The 19,873-nt window shown below is 47.4% G+C and overlaps 1 protein-coding gene across 12 annotated transcripts in view; it reads right to left on the reverse strand.

Moving 5' to 3' along the window:
* Positions 1-454: 454 nt before the first annotated feature.
* The window catches only part of LOC139373068 (mcf.2 cell line derived transforming sequence-like a), a 66,060-nt gene continuing 46,641 nt past the window's right edge, over positions 455-19,873 (reverse strand). For 4 of the 12 annotated variants that reach the window (XM_071113121.1, XM_071113122.1, XM_071113123.1 and 1 more), the window contains 22 exons: positions 19,637-19,761; positions 18,163-18,277; positions 17,899-18,018; positions 16,868-17,059; positions 16,418-16,609; positions 15,984-16,143; positions 10,261-10,405; positions 8,862-8,928; positions 8,547-8,662; positions 7,172-7,334; positions 6,817-7,035; positions 6,448-6,669; positions 6,047-6,218; positions 5,848-5,920; positions 5,647-5,747; positions 5,296-5,388; positions 5,042-5,098; positions 4,735-4,809; positions 3,870-3,950; positions 2,959-3,068; positions 2,604-2,829; positions 455-2,403 (listed from right to left, as the gene is read on the reverse strand). In XM_071113121.1, coding sequence (XP_070969222.1) covers positions 2,324-2,403; positions 2,604-2,829; positions 2,959-3,068; positions 3,870-3,950; positions 4,735-4,809; positions 5,042-5,098; positions 5,296-5,388; positions 5,647-5,747; positions 5,848-5,920; positions 6,047-6,218; positions 6,448-6,669; positions 6,817-7,035; positions 7,172-7,334; positions 8,547-8,662; positions 8,862-8,928; positions 10,261-10,405; positions 15,984-16,143; positions 16,418-16,609; positions 16,868-17,059; positions 17,899-18,018; positions 18,163-18,277; positions 19,637-19,761 — 2,904 coding nt within the window. In that variant the 3' untranslated portion in view covers positions 455-2,323. The remainder of the gene's footprint in view (positions 2,404-2,603; positions 2,830-2,958; positions 3,069-3,869; positions 3,951-4,734; positions 4,810-5,041; positions 5,099-5,295; positions 5,389-5,646; positions 5,748-5,847; positions 5,921-6,046; positions 6,219-6,447; positions 6,670-6,816; positions 7,036-7,171; positions 7,335-8,546; positions 8,663-8,861; positions 8,929-10,260; positions 10,406-15,983; positions 16,144-16,417; positions 16,610-16,867; positions 17,060-17,898; positions 18,019-18,162; positions 18,278-19,636; positions 19,762-19,873) is intronic. The other 8 variants (XM_071113128.1, XM_071113130.1, XM_071113132.1 and 5 more) reach the window with 6 other exon arrangements.

The following is a 19,873-nucleotide window of genomic DNA, read 5'->3' on the forward strand; positions in this document are numbered from 1 at the left end:
ACCCTTAAACCGGTGAAACAAGATGGCCCTATTGCAATCAGTTACAGCTCACAAAACAGTATTCACCAAACCTCCGGGAACGCTGGAAATCACGCTTAGCAACTAGAGGTGAATAATAATATTTTCTAGTAATATACACTCAATAAAATATTTCATAAAATATTTTTGGTAGAAGCCTAACTTGAGTTGTGCGTGGTGTTTTCCATTCATATACTGTACTGTTTTTATGTTGTGTTATGTCAAAATCACAAAAATATTGAAAATAAACCATTTAAAATGTATAGATTTTCAAACATGTCTAGGCTGTGAGTGTGAAAATCGACATTAAAATAAGACAGTAGTTGCAACGTTAAATTATTTAAAACAAACTAAACGACCACACAGTGAGCAATGATTGGCTACATCATTTAATGATACCTGATGGTTTTATAATGAGAAAAACAAAGTCATTGGATTAAAGCAAAGAATGTTTGTCTTTATTCAGCGGCTTTAATAATACACAGAGATACATATTTACACATATACACAGATATGAATGCATATCATTAATTATATAAGATCTGTATCAATACTTGTTACCGTAGGAAAATAAAGAACAAAATAATGCGGCAATGTGCTGCATAGCAATGTGACACACAGTAACAACATTGTAATCTCACTGGGTGCAAATCGAAAAAGATATACAGTAGAACAATAAGTTATAAAAACAGTTATAACTAAAACGGTTATAACCAGAACAGTTTAAAACCTTTTATTTTGCGTGCTGAAATTTGAGACAACCATCATTCCGAGTTGAACTTTCAGCACACGACGTTATAGTTATGTTCCATCTTCGGTTTTCAGTGTACAGACTGCATTCTCAAATGAGGAAAATTATATTTCTATTAATATATGTCGTCTCAGGAGTTTTAAGAAATTACCATGGAAACATGCCCCGCCAACCAATTAATAAAATATATTTGATATACTTCGGCCCACGAAAACATATCCATGGTTTTCATACACAACATACACATATTCAATGAAAAATACGAGGTATAGGATAATTATATCTGTACACATCTTTCTCAAATAAATGAACTTATACACATTGATTAACGCATACAAATAATTCCTTTTAAGTTTATACTCTCTGGTACAGTACACAGTTATTTCAACATCAATCGACCTGACATGAATCTCTTTACCGGAATCTCAATCTTCAGGGGATTTCTGTGTAGTGTATAGGATTGGACTTTGAGCCAAAAAAAAATGATTCAGAAGAACATCCTGAGCACTGTTATTGTTGAAGTATCTATGATATCTGACCGTCCTGTAATATCGCCCCTGCCTAAAGGAACACCTGGTAGTTTAAAGCCCAGCTCTCAGATCACTGGGAACAAAGCCAAGAGTTCACTAATAGCTCAGACAGCACAGGTGGAGGAAGGAGAAACAGGGAGGGAGAGGGACTGGAAATGTACTGGAGGGCCTCTGGACAAAGCCATAGATATACACAGTTGACCAAACTCAAAAAGTATTTCATGACAATTCCATTCTAATTTGCATTCTTGCTAGAATGTGATTGTCTCGACACTTTTACAGTTTAGTTTGTCTTGAGGGATCATATGAAATATAAATCCATCATCATCTTATTTTTAAAGTCACTCAGGAGAGGACTGAGGACATACTGAGGAGGTTGACTGCCTGACACAGAGAAACATTATGACACAACTGGTTACCAGAGTCTTCAGAAGAGAGACTGAGGCGTCTGTTTGTTTGTCTGTTGAAGTGTTGAGTTCAGTAGAGGAGCTCCTGGCTCCATATCACTGTCACCTTGTTGGAGTGGGAGGAGCGGTACCGCGCTAGGCTAACAAAGCCTGCCTGTGTGTGTGAATGGAGCGGGTGTGTCCTTCCTTGTTCATCTCTGTCAAACAGGTAGGGGAGAGGCCTGAACTTCCTGTTCTCAATGTGTGCTAGCCCTCAATCACAGTAAAAGACTAGGACACTACCTCTTATCCCTGAGAGTAGAGTATGTCCAGAGGAAAGCAGTCCTTCATTACCTTCCCTTCACATTGACAGATAAGCAGCTATTAGACTGCTTTCTGCTACATTCCAGGCAGCCTCCACTTCAGTACGAGAGTGAAGTCTCTATGGACTGTAATGAAAACTAACGTGTGCAAGCATTTCCCTGTAAAAGGCTACACCAGTTGTATTCGGCGCATGTGATAAATACAATTTGATTTGATTTGAACAGTAGTAGAGGGGAAAAGTGCACGTGTCGTTTGAACAGCCAACCACTGGGTGGTGCTGTAGCTGCGTCTCAGGGCTTAGAGGGGGCGGGACTTTAGGGCTTGATGTCAGAGAAACTTGTGTAGGTTTCACTGCAGCTGGAGGAGGTGTTGAGGTTGCCAGTTACACTGCCCTCTGTAACACAACAAAACACACACAAGTTAGTTTCCATTAGAGTCCACAGATACTTCTAAAACAAACTAAAATACAGACACACTCCTGTTACTTTTCAAAATAGCTATTTAGGTTGCAAGATACAGTTCCCTCTTGCACAAACCGAGAGAGAGAGACTGAAGAGAAAGAGGCAGACAGACAAACATATGGAGCCAGTGTACCTGAGCTGCAGAGGGACTGCGAGGACTTGGACTCTGTGATGAGGGTGAGAAGGTTGGCTGCTGCTACCCAGCCATCTTTGTTGCTCCCCAAGTTTCTAACAAACCACTGTCCGTCACCTCCCTCTTTAATGAGCTGCACCATGTCTCCACTCTTCACTGACAGGTCCTGAGGCCCTCCTTTCTCCTTCTCATAGTCCGCCACCACTGTGAACCTGTCGCCGACAGCCTGGGGTCACAGGGTAAAGGGCAAAGTTCATATGTTTGCGCCCAGTGTGTCATGTTACCATGTGTGTTGCTAGGGAATAACAAGTAACTTTCATAACATGTTGTATACATGTTGGCGACCATGACTCACCAGCTTCCTGCCTCCCTCATCCTCAAGGTCAGAGTTCATGGGGTCCTCGGCGCTGGAGTACCCATCATGCACTTCTGGCACGTCCATTGAGAAAGAGGCCTTGTTCCAACCTAGGGGGAGGAGGGAAAGAGAGTAGGAAAGAGAGAAGGATAGTAGGAAAGAGAGAAGGAGAGTAATAGAATTCAGCAAACTCGATTTGATATCTAGATTAAGATTTAGCAGTGGCACCAGAAATTCCAAGACATTCCAAGATAGATTGCAATTTAGAGAACGTTATTGTCATGGAATGTTTGATCCCAACATGGAGGATAGTTTGTCAAACTAGAGAAAGGGAGTGAAACTCAAGAGGAAAGGAAGAGTGGACACTAACACAATCATACACAAGACAAGGTGATATGTACAGTGATAGCTGGTGAGAACTTGATGCAAACACATCCATTGACAGAGTACACTGTAAATCCTCAAACAGAACCAAAATAACCAGATTAGAACCAAAAGAACATGATTAGAACCCAAAGAACATGATTAGAACCCAAAGAACATGATTGAATAACCAAGAAGAACAGACGTGGAGTCCTAGCATCCAGTGAGACCTAGATCAATGCATTGTGATCCGTCAGAAACACAGACACACAGCAACCAACACGACAACACATGCTACAGAGAGAGACACACAGTTTGCCCTTCCAGCAAACAAACAACCCAAATCAGTATTTCCCGGCTGTGAATATCACACAGATATTCAACAGCAAATCTTAGAGAGAAGATTTGTTTGTGATTGTGGAACAAGCTAGTGATTTGTGACTATGTGTTGGGGGGGGGGGCATTCTGTATGTGGAAGAAGAAGAGCAGGGTCCAGGCCAACCACACAGTGCAGCAGCGTGTTCCTCCCAGGCATATTGTCACACTACCTCTCCTTTTGGCCTGTAAGAGACTAGAGGTGCTGAGCCACTTGGCCCTGCTCAGAGTGATGTGAGGAGTCTGACCAGGCTCTGAGGAGAAGAAGCAGTAGCAGTCAGCAACGTCGTCCAGATGAACACTGTGTCTGCCACTCAGGTGGCTTTGAAGTACACAGGTGTAGGTTGACTCATCCATCAAACTGTCTTACAAAGGCCTTTGAGGCCAACAAGGCTTTCATAGATTTTTCACTTGTTTAAATCAAGATATTGTTGTATGCATCTTCTTTGTCAACAATCGTCAAATTTGAATGATCTTATGTGGGTCATCTCCATGTTGCAGTCCCTCGTCAGTCCAGTGTCTTTAGCTAGACAGTACCAATGCACTCAGCGGGCCCCGGTGGCTGAATGTCTTACATTGATCTACCACAATTCATTCCCTCTCCAGTTTACTCTGCTTGCATGATGGTTACACAGAGATATATTTTGGGATGATGGGGAGTTGACATGGTGCTGAGATGACTACAGTGAGGGAGGGTCAGGATGGATGGATGACTACAGTGAGGGAGGGTCAGGATAGGTGGATGACAACAGTGAGGGAGGGTCAGGATGGATGACTACAGTGAGGGAGGGTCAGGATGGCTGGATGACTACAGTGAGGGAGGGTCAGGATGGATGGATGACTACAGTGAGCGAGGGTCAGGATGGATGGATGACTACAGTGAGGCAGGGTCAGGATGGATGTCTACAGTGAGGGAGGGTCAGGATGGATGACTACAGTGAGGCAGGGTCAGGATGGATGACTACAGTGAGGGAGGGTCAGGATGGATGACTACACTACAGAGTCAAACACAGGTATGACATGGACTAGATAGAATACCTTTACACCCAAAGGGAGTTGGGTCACTCTTAATCTCGTGGCATTTGGCTTTATGGTCAGGGCTAAGGGGGGATCCTGTTGGCCGACGAAGAGAGACAGAAGAGAAGGAAACAGAGAGAAATGATAAAGAGGGCAATAGAAAAACAGCCGTGAGAGAGGGAAGAGCTTCCTGAAACTGACTAGAATAATTAGCTACTTGCTAATACTATTGGAGACATCTAAATAATGAGGCTGGGGGACAGGCCTACTAAAACTGACACTAATTCTAATATTTGAGGTAGTAACCGCAAACTACACTGTAGTATACCTGGTTGAGAGAATACCAATGGTAATGTTAGACTTTTACCAGCAGGGTGAAGAAATTCTGCAAAGGAAAGCAAGCCAAAATATCAGTCTTCAAAAGCCATGATACAGTCGACTACTGGAAAGGATGTGTCCTGTCTAAAATCATATTAGGGGGGTAGGTTAAGAGAGCTTGGGGTTGACTTCAAAATGGAGAACATATCTTTGCCATATATGATGACGACAACATGGGGGATGCCTCCAGGACACTAGCGTTACCTTTCTGACTCTTCAGATTGCTGAAGCCTTGAAGGGTAAAACGCTTTTTAGCCACTGATGCCCTGTCAGTGGTGGGACTGGTGACTGTCTCCTCTACAACCATGGTAGAGAAAGAGGGACAGGAAGGAGAGACAGAGTAAAGTGGTTTGAAGAGGAAAAGAAGAGAAAGAAAGCTCAGATTAAAGGAGGAACAAGGAAAGAGGAAGTAGGAAAAGATTCAAGGACGGCTTGGGTACCTAACCAGACGAGGGGGGTCACTAAAACTGCAACAGAAGTTTGCTTTCTTGTCATGAGCATTTGATAGAGCTAAAAAAAAACATTTTCTTTACTCAACAAAAGAGGGCAACTCACCTTTGTGTTTTGGGGAGGAGGGGGAGTTGGGGTCAGAGATGACAGCGTCTGTCTTCTTCTCTTCTCCCTTCTTCACGCTCTTCTGACAGTTCCTAAATGGACTAAGAGGGAGAAACAAACAGGTGAAAAAGAGAAGAACCAACCATGTTGATTCCTTCTCTGTAACTGGCTCTAGCCATGGTTCTCTCTGTAAAATCTGACCTGAGACAGATAGGTGGGCTGTTGCTGGTTGGACTGGGAGACATTGTGTCTGACACCTTCTTTTGACTAGACTCTGGAACAAATCATCACAGTTACTAACAGAACACAGACACAACAACAGAGAATTTAGCATCCAGATGTGTATCAACTCTGGAATGTGTGTGCGTGTGTCTGTAATGCCGCAGATCCCCTATCTTACCCCTGCAGGCCTTCAGCTGGCCAGTCAGAACCTTCCTGATCTCATTCAACCAAGATGTTTTGATCTCAGGTGTCGCAGCCTGGACGATAAACACCTCCTCTCTGGAATTACACCAGATCTCAAACTTCTTGTTGTCACCCTTGGCGCTCTCCGTGATGCCCACCGCACTCATCTGTTAGAGAGAACCGAAGAATATTACACTTCTATATCACTGTTGAACTCATAACATACTAAAGATCCAAGTAAAAATCCAAGGAGAGCCAGACAGACAGCCAGCCAGACAAACTGGCAGACAGACTGCCAGTCAGGACATTGAGGAAGTGTTTGAAGCTGTACGAGGGGGCTTTCTCGTAACCCTCCCCCAGTCAGTGAGCCAGCCAGCCAGACATAAACAGACTCACATTGAGGGAGTGTTTAAAGCTGTAGGACGGGGCTTTCTCGTAACCCTCCCCATTCTCCTCCCGTCTCTTACAGAAGAGCAAGGCTTTTTCATGCAGGAACAGGTGTCTCTGCATGGGCTTGAAGCGGGCCAGGTCCTTGACCTTAGCGTGACCTTTCTTGTGTTCCGTCCACACGCTGAACGACCCCTGCATCAGCAGCCTGCCCAACTCCGTCAGGCTCCCCTGGGGATCAATAAATTAACACAATAAATCACAAGTAGGAAAGATAACTGAGCGTTGTCTGTGGTACAGAAGATGTTACACGGTTGGGTAACTTTTTCCTCTCCACCCTAAAGCATGAGGAGAATAGGGGTGTCGTGGTTAGCTGACCTCATATCCTGTGATGGCGATGAGGTGCATGGAGTCGTTGACGGCCTTCAGGATCCCCAGGATGGAGGACAGCGCCTCCTGCAGGTCCTCTGAACCCTCACAGCCCTTACTGTACTTCAGTAACTCCTTCAGTATCAGCTGGTATTTGGTTATCCTCTGGACTGGCTTGAGGAGGTACGAGTCCAACCCCAGTTTGTGTTCCAACTTTCTCTGGCACTCCTTTGTAAAAACAAACAATCACACATCAATACATTTTTTTATTATTATTATTATTTTTTACAAGCTTACAGTATACTGAGCTGGAGGATCCTATCCAAGATACACTGAGGGCCCTGAAAGAAAGGTGAAAGGTTACCTGGAAGAAGGCGCAGTCGGAGCACTGTCTCCACAAGCTCTCGGATCGAGGTTTGTTCTGACAGTACTTCTCATAGATCTGCAGGTCGCCCATCCTCTCCAGGAAACAGCGTCCCACCAGCTCAGGGACGTCTGTGTAGGTCTCCAGCTCCCTGAGGAATGTCCTGAGGAGAGACAGACAGACAGACAGCGGGACACAGGTTAGTACTACCGAGGTCGGGAAGCAGTGGGGGAGGTAATGTTAACCAAATAAAATATTGTTGAAATTGGTCCCTATTAGAGGTTGACCGATTATGATTTTTCAACGCCGATACCGATTATTGGAGGACCAAAAAAGCCGATACCGATTAATTGGCCGATTTTTACATTTTTTATTTGTAATAATGACAATTACAACAATACTGAATGAACACTTATTTTAACTTAATATAATACATCAATAAAATAAATTTAGCCTGAAGTAAATAATGAAACATGTTCAATTTGGTTTAAATAATGCAAAAACAAAGTGTTGGAGCTCGAACCAGCAACACAACGACAACAGCCACCCTCGAAGCAACGTTTGAAACGCTATTAGCGCGCACTAACTAGCTAGCCATTTCACTTCGGTTACACCAGCATCATCTCGGGAGTTGATAGGCTTGAAGTCATAAACAGCGCAATGCTTGACGCACAACGAAGAGCTGCTGGTAAAAAACGCACAAAAGTGCTGTTTGAATGAATGTTTACGCGCCTGCTTCTGCCTACCACCGCTCAGTCAGAAACTTAGATACTTGTATGATCAGTCAGATTATATGCAACGCAGGACACGCTAGATAATATCTAGTAATATCATCAACCTTGTGTAGTTAACTAGTGATTATGATTGATTGTTTTTTATGAGATAAATGTAATGCTAGCTAGCAACTTATCTTGGCTTACTGCATTCGCGTAACAGGCAAGTCTCCTTGTGGAGTGCAACGAGAGAGAGGCAGGTCGTTACTGCGTTGGACTAGTTAACTGTAAGGTAGCAAGATTGGATCCCCCGAGCTGACAATGTGAAAATCTGTCTGTTCTGCCCCTAAACGAGGCAGTTAACCCACCGTTCCTAGGCCGTCATTGAAAATAAGAATGTGTTCTTAACTGACTTGCCTAGTTAAATAAAGGTATACAAAAAATAAAAAAATATTTTTATTTTAAATACCGATTTCCGATTGTTTTGAAAACTTGAAATCGACCCTAATTAATCGGCCACTCAGATTAATCCGTCGACCTCTAGCCCCTATAAATCAATATGGTTGAATTAATGTGCCTCTTCTGTAACAGCTGTTTACAATGACAGGACATTGCTCAGTAAACATTATGTAACATGGGTGCTGCAGTGGAGTAAAAGTCACCTCTTGTGGAACTGGTAGATCTCTGGCATGTTTCCAAACAGGACATCCTTCCTGTTGAGCAGCGCACTGGGGAGGAGGTGAGCCATGGCTGGGTTGTCCATCTCTGCAGCATAACCCTGGAATAACAACACATACTAAAATATTAACACAGGACAATCTGAAAATGCACATCTATGATAAGTCAACTTTCAACAAAAACACACACACACACACATATTTATATATATATATATATATATATATATATATAACTACACTTAGGATAGTAAGTGATGTAGTGGCGACCTCTAGTGGTCAGAAGTGCAGTACACACACCTGCAGTACACAGAGTAGCTCCTCTACATACGCCCTCTCAGTCTCCAACAGCTCGTTCATTACATGTCTGTAGGAACAGAACAACATTCTATTTAACATCAACATATTGTATTATTATTAGAGGTCGACCAAATATGCTTTTTCAAAGCCGATACCGATTATTGGAGGACCAAAAAAAGCAGATACCGATTAATTGGCCGTTTTTTATATATATATTTGTAATAATGACAATTACAACAATACTGAATGAACACTTATTTTAACTTAATACATCAATACAATCTATTTAGTCTCAAATAAATAATGAAACATGTTCAATTTGGTTTAAATAATGCAAAAACAAAGTGTTGGAGAAGAAAGTAAAAGTGCAATATGTGCCATGTAAGAAAGCTAACGTTTCAGTTCCTTGCTCAGAACATGAGAACATATGAAAGCTGGTGGTTCCTTTTAACATGAGTCTTCAATATTCCCAGTTAAGAATGTTTAGGTTGTAGTTATTATAGGAATTATAGGACTATTTCTCTCAATACCATTTGTATTTCATATACCTTTGACTATTGGATGTTCTAATATGTACTTTAGTATTGCCAGCCTAATCTCGGGAGTTGATAGGCTTTAAGTCATAAACAGCGCAATGCTTGAAGCACAGAGAAAAGCTGCTGGCAAATGCAGGAAAGTGCTGTTTGAATGAATGCTTACGAGCCTGCTGCTGCCTAACAGGTAGTCAGCCTGCTACACAGTCTCCTCGTCGAGTGCAAAGTAATCGGCCATAATCGGTGTCCAAAAATGACGATTACAGATTGTTATGAAAACTTGAAATCGGCCCTAATTAATCGGTCAACTATCTTTCTAACCATCTCTTTTCAATTGTGTTTCACAAGAGAATTAATTGATATTGTTATTTTTATATATTTTTTTTTACCCCCCTTTTCTCCAATTTCGATCTGGTCTCATCGCTGCAACTCCCCAACGGGCTCAGGAGAGGAGAAGGTCGAGTCATGCGTCTCCCGAAACATGACCCGCCAAACAGCGCTTCTTAACACCTGCCCGCTTAACCTGGAAGCCAGCTGCACCAATGTGTTGGAGGAAACACTGTTCAACTGACGACCAAAGTCAGCCTGCAGTCGCCCAGCCCGCCACAAGTCCCTTTAGCGTGATGATCCAAGTAAAGCCCCCCCCCGGCCAAACCCTCCCCTAACCCAGACGACAATGGTCCAATTGTGCGCCGCCCTATGGGGACTCCCAGTCATGGCCGGTTGTGACACAGCCTGGGATCGATCCTGGGTCTGTAGTGACGCTTCAAGCGACCGCTGCGCCACTCGGGAGGCCTTTCATTGAATTATTTTAAGGCATTTCAGGCTATAGTATGACATCATTGACCTTTGACCCCTGACCCTACCGTCGGAGCACAGCCAGGTTCTCCTCCTCCTCAGACAGAGAGCCGTGTCTGCTACCGCCGTTCTGCACCTGGACCTCCACTATTCTGCAGTTTTCTACATTCAAGATGTTGTCCTCTGCATTCCTCGTCTCTTGACTCCTGTGAGCTACAAGAAACAGAAAAACGGAATAAGAAATACTCATCTGAACTTCAAACAACCAACAAAAATGTAATTTCAATCAATCAATGATATGTTGTCGGGGAATGAGATATTGTTTAAGGAGCAGTTCTTACATGCCACTAGATGGCAATGAATGGATCAGAAACAGGAGAGGCTGCTGCTGACCTGCAAAACAACTCATCAAAATGTAAAACTGACCCTTACCTAATGCAATTTGAACCTATTCTGAAATAAAATATTAGGAGTGTCCATATAGCCTTTTCCATCAGAACCAGAGAGACAGGGAGGGAAAGGGTAGAGTCAGAACCAGAGAGACAAGGCAGGGTAGGGTAGAGTCAGAACCAGAGAGACAGGGAGGGAAGGGTAGAGTCAGAACCAGAGAGACAGGGAGGGGAAGGGTAGAGTCAGAACCAGAGAGACAGGGAGGGAAAGGGTAGAGTCAGAACCAGAGAGACAGGGCAGGGTAGGGTAGAGTCAGAACCAGAGAGACAGGGAGGGAAGGGTAGAGTCAGAACCAGAGAGACAGGGCAGGGTAGGGTAGAGTCACAACCAGAGAGACAGGGCAGGGAGGGTAGAGTCAGAACCAGAGAGACATGGAGGGAAGGGTAGAGTCAGAGAGACAGGGGGGGAAGGGTAGAGTCAGAGAGACAGGGAGGGAAGGGTAAAGTCAGAGAGACAGGGAGGGAAGGGTAGAGTCAGAACCAGAGAGACAGGGAGGGAAGGGTAGAGTCAGAACCAGAGAGACAGGGAGGGAAGAGTAGAGTCAGAACCAGAGAGACAGGGGAGGGAAGAGTAGAGTCAGAACCAGAGAGACAGAGAGGGAAGGGTAGAGTCAGAGAGACAGGGGGGGAAGGGTAGAGTCAGAGAGACAGGGAGGGAAGGGTAGAGTCAGAGAGACAGGGAGGGAAGGGTAGAGTCAGAGAGACAGGGAGGGAAGGGTAGAGTCAGAACCAGAGAGACAGGGAGGGAAGGGTAGAGTCAGAACCAGAGAGACAGGGAGGGAAGAGTAGAGTCAGAACCAGAGAGACAGGGGAGGGAAGAGTAGAGTCAGAACCAGAGAGACAGGGGAGGGAAGGGTAGAGTCAGAACCAGAGAGACAGGGATGGAAGGGTAGAGTCAGAACCAGAGAGACAGGGGAGGGAAGGGTAGAGTCAGAACCAGAGAGACAGGGGAGGGAAGAGTAGAGTCAGAACCAGAGAGACAGGGGAGGGAAGGGTAGAGTCAGAACCAGAGAGACAGGGGAGGGAAGGGTAGAGTCAGAACCAGAGAGACATGGGAGGGAAGGGTAGAGTCAGAACCAGAGAAACAGGGGAGGGAAAGGTAGAGTCAGAACCAGAGAGACAGGGAGGGAAGGGTAGAGTCAGAACCAGAGAGACAGGGGAGGGAAGGGTAGAGTCAGAACCAGAGAGACAGGGGAGGGAAGAGTAGAGTCAGAACCAGAGAGACAGGGGAGGGAAGGGTAGAGTCAGAGAGACAGGGAGGGAAGGGTAGAGTCAGAGAGACAGGGAGGGAGGGAAGGGTAGAGTCAGAACCAGAGAGACAGGGAGGGAGGGAAGGGTAGAGTCAGAACCAGAGAGACAGGGGAGGGAAGGGTAGAGTCAGAACCAGAGAGACAGGGGAGGGAAGGGTAGAGTCAGAACCAGAGAGACAGGGGAGGGAAGGGTAGAGTCAGAACCAGAGAGACAGGGAGGGAAGGGTAGAGTCAGAGATACAGGGAGGGAAGGGTAGAGTCAGAGAGACAGGAAGGGAAGGGTAGAGTCAGAGAGACAGGAAGGGAAGGGTAGAGTCAGAGAGACAGGAAGGGAAGGGTAGAGTCAGAGAGACAGGGAGGGAAGGGTAGAGTCAGAACCAGAGAGACAGGGAGGGAAGGGTAGAGTTAGAGACAGGAAGGGAAGGGTAGAGTCAGAGAGACAGGGAGGGAAGGGTAGAGTCAGAACCAGAGAGACAGGAGGGAAGGGTAGAGTCAGAGAGACAGGGGGGAAGAGTAGAGTCAGAACCAGAGAGACGGGTAGGGAAGAGTCAGAGAGACAGGGAGGGAAGGGTAGAGTCAGAGAGACAGGTAGGGAGGGAAGGGTAGAGTCAGAGAGACAGGTAGGGAAGGGTAGAGTCAGAACCAGAGAGACAGGTAGGGAAGGGTAGAGTCAGAGAGACAGGTAGGGAAGGGTAGAGTCAGAGAGACAGGTAGGGAAGGGTAGAGTCAGGGAGACAGGTAGGGAAGGGTAGAGTCAGAGTGACAGGTAGGGAAGGGTAGAGTCAGAGAGACAGGTAGGGAAGGGTAGAGAGACAGGTAGGGAAGGGTAGAGTCAAAGAGACAGGTAGGGAAGGGTAGAGTCAGAGAGACAGGTAGGGAAGGGTAGAGTCAGAGAGACAGGTAGGGAAGGGTAGAGTCAGAGAGACAGGGAGGGAAGGGTAGAGTCAGAGAGACAGGGAGGGAAGGGTAGAGTCAGAACCAGAGAGACAGGGAGGGAAGGGTAGAGTCAGAGAGACAGGTAGGGAAGGGTAGAGTCATAGAGACAGGTAGGGAAGGGTAGAGTCAGAGAGACAGGTAGGGAAGGGTAGAGTCAGAGAGACAGGGAGGGAAGGGTAGAGTCAGAGAGACAGGTAGGGAAGGGTAGAGTCAGAGAGACAGGTAGGGAAGGGTAGAGTCAGAGAGACAGGTATGGAAGGGTAGAGTCAGAACCAGAGAGACAGGGAGGGAAGGGTAGAGTCAGAGAGACAGGTAGGGAAGGGTAGAGTCAGAGAGAAGGAGGGAAGGGTGGAGTCAGAGAGACAGGTAGGGAAGGGTAGAGTCAGAGAGACAGATAGGGAAGGGTAGAGTCAGAGAGACAGGTAGGGAAGGGTAGAGTCAGAGAGACAGGGAGGGAAGGGTAGAGTCAGAACCAGAAAGACAGGGAGGGAAGGGTAGAGTCAGAACCAGAGAGACAGGGAGGGAAGGGTAGAGTCAGAGAGACAGGGGAGGGAAGGGTAGAGTCAGAGAGACAGGGGAGGGAAGGGTAGAGTCAGAGAGACAGGGGAGGGAAGGGTAGAGTCAGAGAGACAGGGAGGGAAGGGTAGAGTCAGAACCAGAGAGACAGGAGGGAAGGGTAGAGTCAGAGAGACAGGGGGGAAGAGTAGAGTCAGAACCAGAGAGACGGGTAGGGAAGAGTCAGAGAGACAGGTAGGTAAGGGTAGAGTCAGAACCAGAGAGACAGGTAGGGAAGGGTAGAGTCAGAGAGACAGGTAGGGAAGGGTAGAGTCAGAGAGACAGGTAGGGAAGGGTAGAGTCAGAGAGACAGGTAGGGAAGGGTAGAGTCAGAGAGACAGGTAGGGAAGGGTAGAGTCAGAGAGACAGGTAGGGAAGGGTAGAGTCAGAGAGACAGGTAGGGAAGGGTAGAGTCAGAGAGACAGGTAGGGAAGGGTAGAGTCAGAGAGACAGGTAGGGAAGGGTAGAGTCAGAGAGACAGGTAGGGAAGGGTAGAGTCAGAGAGACAGGTAGGGAAGGGTAGAGTCAGAGAGACAGGGAGGTAAGGGTAGAGTCAGAACCAGAGAGACAGGGAGGGAAGGGTAGAGTCAGAGAGACAGGTAGGGAAGGGTAGAGTCATAGAGACAGGTAGGGAAGGGTAGAGTCATAGAGACAGGTAGGGAAGGGTAGAGTCAGAGAGACAGGTAGGGAAGGGTAGAGTCAGAGAGACAGGGAGGGAAGGGTAGAGTCAGAGAGACAGGGAGGGAAGGGTAGAGTCAGAGAGACAGGTAGGGAAGGGTAGAGTCAGAGAGACAGGTAGGGAAGGGTAGAGTCAGAACCAGAGAGACAGGGAGGGAAGGGTAGAGTCAGAGAGACAGGTAGGGAAGGGTAGAGTCAGAGAGAAGGAGGGAAGGGTAGAGTCAGAGAGACAGGTAGGGAAGGGTAGAGTCAGAGAGACAGATAGGGAAGGGTAGAGTCAGAGAGACAGGTAGGGAAGGGTAGAGTCAGAGAGACAGGGAGGGAAGGGTAGAGTCAGAACCAGAAAGACAGGGAGGGAAGGGTAGAGTCAGAACCAGAGAGACAGGGAGGGAAGGGTAGAGTCAGAGAGACAGGGGGGGAAGGGTAGAGTCAGAGAGACAGAGGAGGGAAGGGTAGAGTCAGAGAGACAGGGGCGGGAAGGGTAGAGTCAGAACCAGAGAGACAGGGAGGGAAGGGTAGAGTCAGAGAGACAGGTAGGGAAGGGTAGAGTCAGAGAGACAGGGAGGGAAGGGTAGAGTCAGAGAGACAGGGAGGGAAGGGTAGAGTCAGAGAGACAGGTAGGGAAGGGTAGAGTCAGAGAGACAGATAGGGAAGGGTAGAGTCAGAGAGACAGATAGGGAAGGGTAGAGTCAGAGAGACAGGTAGGGAAGGGTAGAGTCAGAGAGACAGGGAGGGAAGGGTAGAGTCAGAGAGACAGGGAGGGAAGGGTAGAGTCAGAACCAGAGAGACAGGGAGGGAAGGGTAGAGTCAGAGAGACAGGGGAGGGAAGGGTAGAGTCAGAGAGACAGGGGAGGGAAGGGTAGAGTCAGAGAGACAGGGGCGGGAAGGGTAGAGTCAGAACCAGAGAGACAGGGAGGGAAGGGTAGAGTCAGAGAGACAGGTAGGGAAGGGTAGAGTCAGAGAGACAGGGAGGGAAGGGTAGAGTCAGAGAGACAGGGAGGGAAGGGTAGAGTCAGAGAGACAGGGAGGGAAGGGTAGAGTCAGAGAGACAGGGGAGGGAAGGGTAGAGTCAGAACCAGAGAGACAGGGAGGGAAGGGTAGAGTCAGAGAGACAGGGAGGGAAGGGTAGAGTCAGAGAGACAGGTAGGGAAGGGTAGAGTCAGAGAGACAGATAGGGAAGGGTAGAGTCAGAGAGACAGGTAGGGAAGGGTAGAGTCAGAGAGACAGGGAGGGAAGGGTAGAGTCAGAACCAGAAAGACAGGGAGGGAAGGGTAGAGTCAGAACCAGAGAGACAGGGAGGGAAGGGTAGAGTCAGAGAGACAGGTAGGGAAGGGTAGAGTCAGAGAGACCGGTAGGGAAGGGTAGAGTCAGAGAGACCGGTAGGGAAGGGTAGAGTCAGAGAGACCGGTAGGGAAGGGTAGAGTCAGAGAGACCGGTAGGGAAGGGTAGAGTCAGAGAGACAGGGAGGGAAGGGTAGAGTCAGAGAGACAGGGAGGGAAGGGTAGAGTCAGAGAGACAGGGAGGGAAGGGTATAGTCAGAGAGACAGGGGAGGGAAGGGTAGAGTCAGAACCAGAGAGACAGGGAGGGAAGGGTAGAGTCAGAGAGACAGGGAGGGAAGGGTAGAGTCAGAGAGACAGGGAGGGAAGGGTAGAGTCAGAACCAGAGAGACAGGGAGGGAAGGGTAGAGTCTGAACCAGAGAGACAGGGAGGGAAGGGTAGAGTCAGAGAGACAGGGAGGGAAGGGTAGAGTCAGAACGAGAGAGACAGGGAGGGAAGGGTAGAGTCAGAGAGACAGGTAGGGAAGGGTATAGTCAGAGAGACAGGGAGGGAAGGGTAGAGTCAGAACCAGAGAGACAGGGAGAGAAAGGTAGAGTCAGATGGTGACGACCAGTGTGACATGTGGCGCAGAGTGTGGTACTCACCAGGAGGGGACATGGGGAACTTGATGATGGCTTCAGGCCTGGGAGCCACTGGTTGGACGGGCCGTGTCTGTTTGGCTGCCAGCTTCTTCAGACTGACCCTCCTCTTCTCAAACATCTCCTGCATGGACACCTGCTTTTGAAACACCTTCTCTACCTGCTCCTGTTAACACACACAGAGGGGAGGGAGGGTTAGATGCTGACATTTTGAGGGTGTACCTCAATAGTAAAAGATGTCTTCCTCTCCTCGTCTCTATTCAATCGTTTGATTATACTTGGGGCCAGGAGTTTTTCCTGACCACGTGGAGAGGGGAGGGAAAAACCTGGAAAAATATCTCGACCTCCTGGTCAGGTCTCGTGTTCAAAACAACTGGCCCACCAAATACAATGTTTTCTCATGTAATGTATATCTGGTGCCTCCATGGGGCGCCACCTACCCTGAGCTCTGGATTGAGGATGGAGTCATAGTCCCTCCAGATGGCGTTGAGGTCGGTGATCTGGTGTTGGGCGGCCGTGTCCAGGTACTTCTCCAGCTCCTGCAGCGCGGCCTCCGCCCCGTCCTGAGACTGACATCTATCTACCGGCTGGGAGGCAAGGAGGTAGATCCCTTCCTCACACCTCCTCGATGCCTAGGGAGGGAGGGAGGGAGGGAGGGAGGGAGGGAGGGAGAGTGGTTCATTATACCACAGGTCAGAGGGAGAATGAATCCTACCTGGCTGAACTCAAACCCGAACTCTTATACCTTGACACTTGTCATACATCTGAAAGATTCCATCAGCTCTCACCTACTAGAGGGCTACATTGACCAATCACCCGGTTACTGATTCCCATCTAAACCAGGGGTTGCCAGTGTTTCCATGACCCTACTTCTCCCCTCCAGCCATCACCTTCTCCAGACAGTGGTGCAGCTCCATGGCCCTCAGGAGGAGGACCTTCTTGGTCTTGAGGAATGAGGTGACCTCATCACAAACGGCCCTCAGCTCACTGCACTTAGGCAGGATGGAGTCCTCAGCGTAGTGAGCACTCTCAATCAGCCCATCCCCCTCAGCGGCCAGGGACAGAGCCCAGTCCAACACATCCTGGAGAGAGAGACACAGGCAGGTGAGAACACACACACACACACACACACACACGACTACTACACAATAAAACAAAAGAAATATGAACAAAGCAGTCATAATGGAAAGCCATTAAATCCATGTTACTTCCTAGTTGCCTCTGAAATAAAGACCGATGTATAACAGCCAACTCATCATTTTACACAACGTATACAGTCTGTAAAGATTTCACTGTGGATGTTCTGGGCCTTATTGCAGGCATTGTGGATTCAGTTCATGTCCATATATGTGATGGGAATGTAGAATGAGGAAGCAGGCTGTTTCTGTGGTGCAGAACCAGAAGTAACACCATCCACTCTACCACCACCAAACCCAGCTGCAGAACCTCCCCCACACAATCCTCCCCCTACGCTCCTCCCTCCCTCCCCTCCCCACTGCTGCTCTGCAGCCCTGCAATGGTCTGGGCCATCGAGGGCGACAAGCTCTCTTTCTACACACACCCACACAAACACACGTGCACCGACACACCGAACACACGTGCACCGACACACACACACACGCCATGTTTTCTAGTCACATAGGGACACAACAGTAATGTATGTGTGAACCAACCAATAGAGGTCTGGGTCTCATCTGTAAAGTCAATACTGTCACTGAGATGAATGGGGTCTATAATGTACTGGGGTACAACTAGAGCGGAAACAGGATACGACCCATGTCAGCTGGTGGAATCTCATCATTCAAGTGTCTACATTCATTTCACTCATCGTGTTTTGGATCTGTTAGACAAGTTGATGAGCTATGGGGAGGATGATGTGTGCTATTGGGATGAAGTGTGTGTGTGTGTGTGTGTGTCTTACGCAGGCTTTCTCCTCTTGGCTGTTGAGTTCTCGTAGGATGTGTTCTGCATGGGCGGGACTGATGCCAACCTCCGAGAACGCCTCTACCCGCTCTGACACCACATCCAGCTGGGCACGCACCTGAACACACATAGTGAGGGACAGGTAGAGTCAGAACACACACACAGACAGACAGACAGACAGACACAAGCACACTCTACAAATTGACAAACAGTGACCGGGACTACATCTCCCATGATGCTCTTGTGTCCCTGTTCCCCTCACCTCACGGAAGTAGTATTCAAAATGGCGGAGCTGCAGGCACTGTTCCAGCTTGGTCTGGTGTCTCTCCCAGAAATCATCAAACGCTGTCTCGGTCTCATCCAGCTGGCCCAGCAGTCTACACACGGATGGAGGAAGAACAGTAGACGAATGAAGGGATGGAGAGAGAGAGATGGATGGATGGAGGGAGGGAGGGAGGGAGGGAGGGAGGGAGGGAGGGAGGGAGGGAGGGAGGGAGGGAGGGAAAAATGGAAGGGGAATGAAGGGATGGAGAGGAGAACCTGAGTCCATAACAATGGTATTTCAGCTTGGATCTCAAAGTATCAGTAAGTGAAACCAGAAGTACCTATTCATTGAAACCAAGCCAAGTCCTGTGTTTAATCAAATCCCTTACATAACCTACTCCTCCAAGAGCAGAGCACTTTACAGTATAACCAACAAAATGTTTTGGGTTATGAAACACTGCAGTTTTCTTTCCTTTGTTCTCCCAATTCTGCTCTGCAGCTGTGAGTGCTGCCACTATGCATCCTATCCCCGTACTCCCAAAATACACCAGAATGGCACGGGGGCAGATTTCACTGCAGCGCGGCAGAACACAGCCTAGAAGGTTCAGGGTCATGGTGGGAGATGAGAGAGTAGAGTTCTAGGTAACTTCTAGCAAGACACACACCACCATTGTTACTAGAGAACATGAATCTTGACTGTTCCATAACCAGTTGGACCTCAGGATCTCTCTGTCTTCTTTCCTATCTCTGTTGTTTCTACTGTACCCTGTCCCTTTCTCAACCTATTTCATTAGCATTAAAGGGACAGTTCACCCTAAAATGTATATGCCGCCAAACTTTCCTATTCATTTAGGATTGAGGCATACATACAGATTTAGTATGATCTAAACACCGCAACTGTAGTGGCTTACTTTTCGCTTTACCATAGCCACTGCCCAAGCCTGAAGCGGGGTTGTTTGGTACGCATACAATGAGATCCAGAGATATGGCGCAACAAAAATGTTTATTCTTCTTATATCTAACAAAGAAATGATTCTCCAATCAACTTAAAGCAGAGATTACTTGACATGGAAAATACATAACATGACCTGTCTGTATGTCTGTATGGTCAAAAAACTATACCGCTCCCGCATCTAGCAAGGACTCCCTCCCCCCGAAGGCCCAACTTCCTGCCTTTATCCTAACACACTTACCACAGTACAATGAATGGGCAAGAGGGGGGGGGCAAAAACTGAGTTACACTAACAACAAATGAATATATCTCAATCAGGTAAATATAAATCATAAAGGTATGAACCTAATATTTCATCATGCACATTAATATTTAATATATTTACACAAATGTACACGGAGCTCCATATGTTCGGTCTTTTATACAAATATGTCCAAATCGGCTCTAACAACAACTTTAGACCACTTCTGAGGTATGAGAGTACCTCTAAGCCTGACCCTTGACCCCTGTCCCCTCTGACCTCTGCACGGTGGCCAGGTTTTCCAGCTCGTCCTGGTTCATTGTATAGTCGGGTTCTCTCTGCAGGGGCTCGTTGATGCTCTCCAGGAGCCGGCCCCCCTGGCCCAGGGCCACACACAGGTCCTCCTGGGAGAGAGACAGGACATGGACACATCAGTTAGAGGGATCTACCATTGGACAGTACAGAGTATACAGTCTCAGCTACGGCCAAAGTCTGTTCTTCAGTATATCTTTCCCC

Source organism: Oncorhynchus clarkii, chromosome 18, assembly GCF_045791955.1.
Source record: "Oncorhynchus clarkii lewisi isolate Uvic-CL-2024 chromosome 18, UVic_Ocla_1.0, whole genome shotgun sequence".
NCBI lineage: Eukaryota > Metazoa > Chordata > Actinopteri > Salmoniformes > Salmonidae > Oncorhynchus > Oncorhynchus clarkii.